The sequence below is a fragment of the Ostrea edulis genome, chromosome 8 (genome assembly GCF_947568905.1).
Source record: "Ostrea edulis chromosome 8, xbOstEdul1.1, whole genome shotgun sequence".
In the NCBI taxonomy this organism is placed as follows: Eukaryota; Metazoa; Mollusca; class Bivalvia; order Ostreida; family Ostreidae; genus Ostrea; species Ostrea edulis.
The window spans coordinates 36,703,060-36,712,142 of NC_079171.1; the positions used below are offsets into that span (position 1 = coordinate 36,703,060).

Here is a 9,083-nt window from a genome sequence, read left to right on the forward strand (position 1 = left end):
AAGAAGAAATTGATGTTCAATTGTTAATCGACACAGACCAATAGTGATGGGTCACCTGAGTGACTCAGGTGACTAAAAAAAATTTAAAGCAATCAGTCTCAATCAATATTGTGTTGCTAAATCAGTAACATACAATGTCGCATGTCTTTCGAATTCCATGGATGAGAATTCCGATGCTGGCTCTACCCTCTTCCCGAGATGAGACTGGTCAGGCGGTGGCGTAGAGGGCGCCACCTGTGTGGTCTTTTGCCATCGCACATCATGCTCATACCTGAGATACAAACATATTACCATGATTACAATAACACTTACACAAACATCAAAATAACACCTTTCAGGCAGACCAGTACAAGTCAACTCAGCCAGTACCCAATAAAACTCAACACAATGAAGCGAATTCAGCACTCATTTAACTCACCACTTACAGAATTCAGCACCACTATCTGGTCGACTAGCAACTGTTTTATTGTGTGTGTGTGTGTTTATGACAATTCCTTTCTACAGGTAACATTTTTGTTGTGTTTTTTTTTAATCTATATCAGCTGATCCTATAGAGAAAAACTTTGAGTGATTAATAAGGTTGAATTAAATTGTTAAATCAAAGTGCATTGTAGAGGAAAACCTGTCTAGTAATCTGACATGCACTGGGAGACAATTGGTTTTTTTTTTTGGTCAGAATACACACTCAGTGTGTTGGAATAAACGATGTAAAAACAATGAAAATATGAAATAAGGGTCAGAATGCCCAGTAAAACAGATTGCACAGGTGTCGGATTAGGCAGTTTTCACTGTACTATGTATCCACTGATTAAATCAGTAAAACAGCATGGTGGCTAGAATGGTGTATTTCCAATAAACAAGGTAAGGCTATCACCCTTATGAGGATGGTAATGAAGAGTTCAGTCCACATGCGGGCTTCAATAATCCCACACTGCCAATACCAGCAATGAAAAGTGTATGTTAAAACAATACTGCAGAATAAACTAGTTTATACATTCATTTGAATTACACAGTGAATGGGATTGTGTAACAGGCATAGCTTATTTTAGGCTGCCCATACATCATAGTCAAAATCTATAACTGCGCTTCTTTATGCAAGATTAATTAACTTTTTAAAACACACTATCAACACATAACATATTGCATCAAAACTTGAAAAAAAAAAAATTTTTAATTTTCCCAACAAAATTAACAATTTCCTTAAGAATATTTAACTATTTTCCAGCAAAAATTTTATCAACTTAACTTCAATGTTTTATTGTGTTTAAATTATGTGACTTTCATCTTCCTTTCTTATTTCATTAATGACAGAAAACCACAACACTGAACAATACGGGGCATGTCCCTTCACAATGAGAGTCTACAAGCTTCATCTCTGAAGTCTTATAGTGACCTTTTGAACTTTCAACCCCAAAGTCGTAGTGACCTTGACCTTTGAACTTTTAACCCCAAAATCAATCTAGGGTTCTTCCTCTTTTGATAACAAAACTGCATGTGAACTATGGAAAAAAAATGTTACCTGTAAAGGATCTACAAAATTTCCCTGATCTACAAAATGAAGTCCGTAGTGACCATGACTTTAAACAAAGCAACATGTGAAGGATGAAATCAATTGAGCAAAAAAGTATGTACAATGTCTCCCAGTTCAGTATCACAAACATACGAACAACCCCAATACTGTGAATTGTCTACTAGCTCAGTATTATACACACTCACAAACATACGAACAACCCCAATACTGTGAATTGTCTACTAGCTCAGTATTATACACACTCACAAACATACGAACAGCCCCAATACTGTGAATCGTCTACTAGCTCAGTATTATACACACTCACAAACATACGAACAGCCCCAATACTGTGAATCGTCTACTAGCTCAGTATTATACACACTCACAAACATACGAACAGCCCCAATACTGTGAATTGTCTACTAGCTCAGTATTATACACACTCACAAACATACGAACAGCCCAAATACTGTGAATCGTCTACCAGCTCAGTATCACACACACTCACAAACATACGAACAGCCCAAATACTGTGAATCGTCTACCAGCTCAGTATCACACACACTCACAAACATACGAACAGCCCAAATACTGTGAATCGTCTACCAGCTCAGTATCACACACACTCACAAACACACGAACAGCCCCAATACTGTGAATTGTCTACCAGCTCAGTATTACACACACTCACAAACATACGAACAGCCCCAATACTGTAAATTGTCTACTAGCTCAGTATTATACACACTCACAAACATACGAACAGCCCAAATACTGTGAATTGTCTACTAGCTCAGTATTATACACACTCACAAACATACGAACAGCCCAAATACTGTGAATTGTCTACTAGCTCAGTATTATACACACTCACAAACATACGAACAGCCCCAATACTGTGAATTGTCTACTAGCTCAGTATTATACACACTCACAAACATACGAACAGCCCAAATACTGTGAATTGTCTACTAGCTCAGTATTATACACACTCACAAACATACGAACGGTCCCAATACTGTGAATTGTCTACTAGCTCAGTATTATACACACTCACAAACATACGAACGGTCCCAATACTGTGAATTGTCTACTAGCTCAGTATTATACACACTCACAAACATACGAACGGTCCCAATACTGTGAATTGTCTACTAGCTCAGTATTATACACACTCACAAACATACAAACAGCCCAAATACTGTGAATTGTCTACTAGCTCAGTATTATACACACTCACAAACATACGAACAGCCCAAATACTGTGAATTGTCTACTAGCTCAGTATTATACACACTCACAAACATACGAACAGCCCAAATACTGTGAATTGTCTACTAGCTCAGTATTATACACACTCACAAACATACGAACAGCCCAAATACTGTGAATTGTCTACTAGCTCAGTATTATACACACTCACAAACATACGAACAGCCCAAATACTGTGAATTGTCTACTAGCTCAGTATTATACACACTCACAAACATACGAACAGCCCAAATACTGTGAATTGTCTACTAGCTCAGTATTATACACACTCACAAACATACGAACAGCCAAAATACTGTGAATTGTCTACCAGCTCAGTATTATACACACTCACAAACATACGAACGGTCCCAATACTGTAAATTGTCTACTAGCTCAGTATTATACACACTCACAAACATACGAACGGTCCCAATACTGTAAATTGTCTACCAGCTCAGTATTATACACACTCACAAACATACAAACGGTCCCAATACTGTAAATTGTCTACTAGCTCAGTATTATACACACTCACAAACATACGAACGGTCCCAATACTGTGAATTGTCGACCAGTTCAGTATCACACACACACTCACAAACATACCAACAGCCCCAATACAATGAACTGCTACGAGGATTTTAATCCAACTTTTAGATGTCACTGCCCATTTCATATTTAGGGGATTTTTTAAGAATGCAGGTGTGAGTCTAAGGGGTAAGGCAACACTTCTTTGGTTACAATAATCTAAGAGCAAGTGTATAAATGACTGATATCTACCTGTGAAAGGGGAAAGAAATTGTTTTTTGTCAAAAGGGGAAAACAACCTTTACCAGTACGAAACTGAACTTTGATAGATCTCCGACAAGAATGAAGTGCAAGGAGGCAGTAATATACAAATACAAATGTACTATAAATCAAGAAAAATATTTTCATTTGCCAAGTCACATTAACTAGAAACCAAATTCACTTCACTTGGTGGTGCTGAGTTGACTAGTATTTTATGGAGGGCCCTCTCACTTCATTACAATCAGAACTTATATATATATATATATATATAGGTAAAAAAATAAAAATGAAACACGAAGACGTTTAGTAAAGCTTTAGCGCTTTCATTTCAAATCTTCAGAAGCTAAATGTAAAACTAAACGTCTTCGTGTTTCATTTTTATTTTTTACCTATACTTTTACCGATCATTGCGAAAAGTAACTATTATCTATATATATATATATATCAGTGCTGTTATACAATTTTCAAAAAAGGCAATGGTTACAAGATCACCGAAAAATTCTTTTTTTTAACAATTGCAAGTCAACAGATACAGCGGACACTCAGGTACATGTGTGTCATCTTATTAATAAATACTTTAAAAACTACTAGACATTTCTTATATTAACATTTCATTTGTATTTTGATAATAACCCTGTGCCATACTCTCTAGGTGAAGTGTATTTATAGGCAGTGATTGGCAATAAATTTGCTATTTTCCGAATAGTCAGTAAATAAGTGTTTTATTATACCGAAGTAGACTTTACTTGTGTCAGACATACCAAAGTGAAGTAAACTAACATACGGCATTAGCCTAGATGGAATTGACCAAGGTGATCCAAGTGGTAAACTAATTATAGAGTTATCAGACTTAGATGTCACAGAAAAGAAAACGCAGGAAAATATAGCATTCGGTAAATAGTTTCACGGCTATCGTTACAGTCCCTGAAACGTTCTTCTTTCCCACTTGAACAGTGAGCAAATGGTGAACGCATGGTGAGCCAACGGTGAACACACGGTGAGCGAACCGTGAACGAACGCAGAGTGAACGGTGAACGCAATTTGGTGAACAGTGAGCGAACGCAGAGCGCAAAGTGAATGGTGAACGAACGCTGAGCGCACGCTGAACGCAAAATGGTCTATTTACTCGGAATGTTTTGGATTTTTTCCTGGGATTTTACTTATTTCATAATCAAGTAATAAAATACATGTATATTTCATCAATTAATAAAAAATGAAATAAACCGGACGGCATATTTTACAGTTCTGGATATACTCAATGTAATATATTTTTGTACAAGTGCCGAGTATACATCACATGTATATATATTTCATGAAATTATCGCAAATTGTACATTAATACACGCAACAGTCATACACAAACAAAAGCAAATTTTGTATGTACATTGCGTATGCATGTACCATTACGTTTACAGATACATTTAATGCATGGGTATAATATATATACAATGCATGTGAAAAGGAAAACACTATAGTCTATATGCGTAGTGACATCCAGAATTTACAGGTGTTCATGTATGGCTTCAAACTTTACGAGCTCGATCGTTTGGGATACCTGTAATTAACAAACACCCCCGAAAGGAGTCAAGATAGATGCAGTACGTAAACAAACAATACGGACGGTATACCCTGTGTCAACACCTTAAAACACTCCTAACAATATTAAATATTCTTACTTAAATTTTGCGTCATTCATTTGTCGCAGCTACATCGACCCAAGGAAATAATCCTAGAATTTATGCACATTTAAGTACAAAATTTACTATTTTTATTATCTATGTGTAAACATAGTAGAACGTTTCAGGGACTGTATCCAGAAGAAATAGCAAATTTATTCACCTAACATTTATATAGCAAAAACATTCTGAGGTATAATAAAACTGAATAGTGCATCCCCCAGTAGCTATTGTTAGAACCAGAAGTAACAGAGTATCATAAATCTAACTAATACCCAAGCATGTTTCCATTGATTGATTGTATCTTGTTTAACACATCTCTCGAGAATTTTTCACTCAAATGGAGACATCATCAACACTGGTGAAGGTCTTTTAAATAAAAATTTAGTTATTTGCTCGGTGCTTACGGTCATTGAACAGTGAGGGTTCTTTAGCGTGCCACACCCTCTGTGGACATCCGTTTTTAAGGTCATCTCCGAAGACCTGTGACATTCACACCTGATGCCGAACATTTGGCGATGGAGCTGTCACTACCTGTTTTAACGACTTAGGTCTGTCGAGGCCGGGATTCGAACCCCGACCTTCTGTATGCGGGGCGAACGCTCTAACCACTTGGGCATGTTATAACTATAATATTGTCATTTTGCAGTTGGTACTAAATGAGATTGTGAGAGTTAGGGAGATTGGAAATTTAAATCATCTATGTATTCAGATAAATTCGGAGATTGCATTGAATTTGTTTTTTCTTTCACTTACAATATGTACGAAAGAAAAACAAATAAAAACAAACACATTTTGTTAGGCCTATGACAGAAAAACTAACAAATTAAAACAAACACATTCTGTCCCGTTTCTTGTACAAAAGGAACTCATGATAATATTTGTTGGAGACTCATTGAATTTTTGTGAGATACATGCTGCTCACCGATGAGGCCAGGACTCGCCTTGAAGAAAACAAAACAATAACAAAACCAAATCCACACTCTTCATTGATGCTCCGTTCAGTCACGTAAAGTTATGTCCTTTTTAATCATACCTTGAATTTGAATTAGTTAAATATTCTCTACATTCTTTTTCCACGCATGCACACCAGCAAGTAATCTCCATCTTATTGAAGTTTCGTTCAAAACTGAACAAATAGAAAGTAATAATAGACCGACCTGTCAAGCAGATAGCCCGCGAGCTCATAATTATACAGGAAATTTAACTCCCTCTTCACCCGACACCAGCGGTCTATGTGGTTACCAATAAAAATCTTCTCGCGGCTCCTTTCCCTGTCCGATTCTCTTTTTCTTTCCCTTATAATCGAACGCGTAAGACCTCCGCCTACGGGACGTCCACGCTTTCGCGTCGCCATATTTGTTTATAGACCTACTTTCTAAATTATCGCTCGGCCTTTTCCGTCAAGTCGGAAAAAAACGAAAAGGCTCAGCGAATCACAACATCACGTGATCTTCAAACATTTTTGTATAATTTGCAGAAAGTACACATATATATATAAAGCTTTAAGAATATAAGACATGTATCCTTGCGAAATTCATTTTTAACTATTTAAAAATAAAAGTTGAAAAATATGTTTAAACATTAATTATTCTAAATTGTATAGGCCTAGATATTTTAATTATTTTTAGAACAAGGGAAAACCAAACAGCTAGGTGCTAGTGCAGTGCTCAATCAAATGCAAATGTAATCTGCATGACCTGTGACATGCAAATGCGCAAATTCAGCTTAATATTTATTTTCACATGTTAGATGCATGATTGTTTCCAATCACCCCCACTTTTTCATAGTAATCAGGGGCGTACGTAGGCCTATATTTATAATTAAACTTCATTAGGCTCTAAATTAAGGCACGTGCCTATACACATATTTTGACTAATGAAGATGAAAATATTCTCATCCAAATTAGTAAGATGCATGTGCTGTGTTACCGTTAAAGCCTTGCCTTCGGCCCGTCTGAACTTCGATCGGCATGATGATATATTTCTATTAAACTTATGGCGATCAAAATTGATAAACTTTCGACTCAACAGTTTAAAGATCTTGGTAATTTTTGTGATGCTCAGAGTAGCGCAAATAAATCCTATAATATTTCAAACATTTCTCGGGGATGGTCCCCTGAAAAACTTAGCAAAAGGGGACTACCCCTCGGCGCGTCCACGAAACCCTCGGCCTACACACTCAAATAGTCGATCTTAGCTACGCCCCTGGACTATATTACTGTAAGCTTAAACTGATGAATTAAACTGCAAACTGAATTTATTTCTCGTCACAATTACACTACGTACGTGACATATTTCTGCCCCTTGTATGCAAGCTATTTTTCTATAATTTATGTCTACATGCAAGATAAATATGTGGACATGCAGGATAATTATCATGTCAACATGCAATATAGATGTTGAATTTGACATGGAAGAAAAATTCAATCAGATGAGAATTTGTAAAATATTCCAAAATTATCAAATATCGTCCACATGTGACTTCCAAAATGCTAGATGCAACTTATTTATGTCAGCATGCAACTTATTTATATTGACATGCAACTTATTTATGTCAGCATGCAACTTATTTATATTGACATGCAACTTAATTATCTATGTTACATGTAACATGCAATTTATTTATGTTAGCATGCAACTTATTTATCAACATGCAACTTATTTATGTTAACATGCAACTTATTTATATCAATACGCAACTCATTTATGTTGACATGCAACTTATTTGTGTAGACATTTAACTTATCTATGTCGACTTGCGAGATAAATATGCATTTCAACATGTCTATCTCGCATGTCGACATAAACAAGTTGCATGTCGACATATTTATCTCGCATGTCGACATTTAAATAAGAATTGCATGTCAACCTAGATAAGTTGCATCTGTGTATAGATATAGGGGAGGGGGGTGATTGCGCCGGGTAGTACTTCACCTACAGCTGGTGACGTCTCAAAACGTGTGAAAAATCTTGACACTCGAACAAACTAAATACAGGTAAATGAAGGTTAATATTAGTTCAAGGTGACAACATAGGCCTATGCCTAATAATTTCATTTGAGCAGATATATCATGTGTATATTCTTTTGAATCATTCATTACAATTTTATTCCGCTTTGAAATATTCAAACACAATATATTAAGCACATTTCTATCATTTTAAAAACTACTACATCACTGGCAAATTTGATAAAGTGGACCGAATTTCCTCCCGGTAATAATTCTATATTTTTTTCATATGATACTATATATAGGTGTATATATATAATAAAGTGCACAATGACACAGACTAAAGCAAGGGGTATATCGGATCACATTTGTAAGATAGAGAAAATTATTTTCTCGATTTCTCTTTAAGAAAATATATGGGACAGGACATCTAATACGGTCCCAAAAAGTATTATATTATTAAGATTTTACAATTGTTATAATAACAATTGTAAAATCTTAATAATTTCTTTTAATTCGTCAATTTTAATACATGTATTCACACAGTACAATTTCAGTTGAATAATTGTAATTATATGTAAATGAGATGCATCATAGTTATAGACGACAGAGGGTCGTCATGTAGACATACACATCTCTTCATCAGCTGACCATCTATCAACACTCCACCCCACCCCCGATTCTATTTCCGTCTGTCTACCCCCCCCCCCCCCCTACCTCCAGTACCCGTCAGGAGACAAATCGCATTTAATGCGGACTGCTTTCTGAAGAAACTTCACCACATGCTTAAGAGTGCCTGAGGAAATATTCTGTTGGATTTTTTAAGGGGGGTACCTTCTTTCATTTTTGGTTATATTGGTAATAGTGTGTGAATACAGCAAGCTTACAAGTTAAAGATAGG

At 35.9% G+C, this 9,083-nt stretch overlaps 1 protein-coding gene across 3 annotated transcripts in view; it reads right to left on the minus strand.

Annotated features, from left to right (window-relative positions):
* The window catches only part of LOC125661544 (uncharacterized), a 32,489-nt gene extending 25,877 nt beyond the window's left edge, over nt 1-6,612 (minus strand). Inside the window, exons 1-2 of one of the 3 annotated variants that reach the window (XM_048893587.2) lie at nt 6,393-6,612; nt 134-271 (exon numbers count right to left, since the gene is read on the minus strand). In XM_048893587.2, coding sequence (XP_048749544.2) covers nt 134-271; nt 6,393-6,589 — 335 coding nt within the window. In that variant the 5' untranslated portion in view covers nt 6,590-6,612. Of the gene's footprint in view, nt 1-133; nt 272-6,157; nt 6,369-6,392 lie in introns of those variants that run through there. The other 2 variants (XM_048893588.2, XM_048893589.2) reach the window with 2 other exon arrangements.
* Between the last annotated feature and the right edge of the window lie 2,471 nt (nt 6,613-9,083).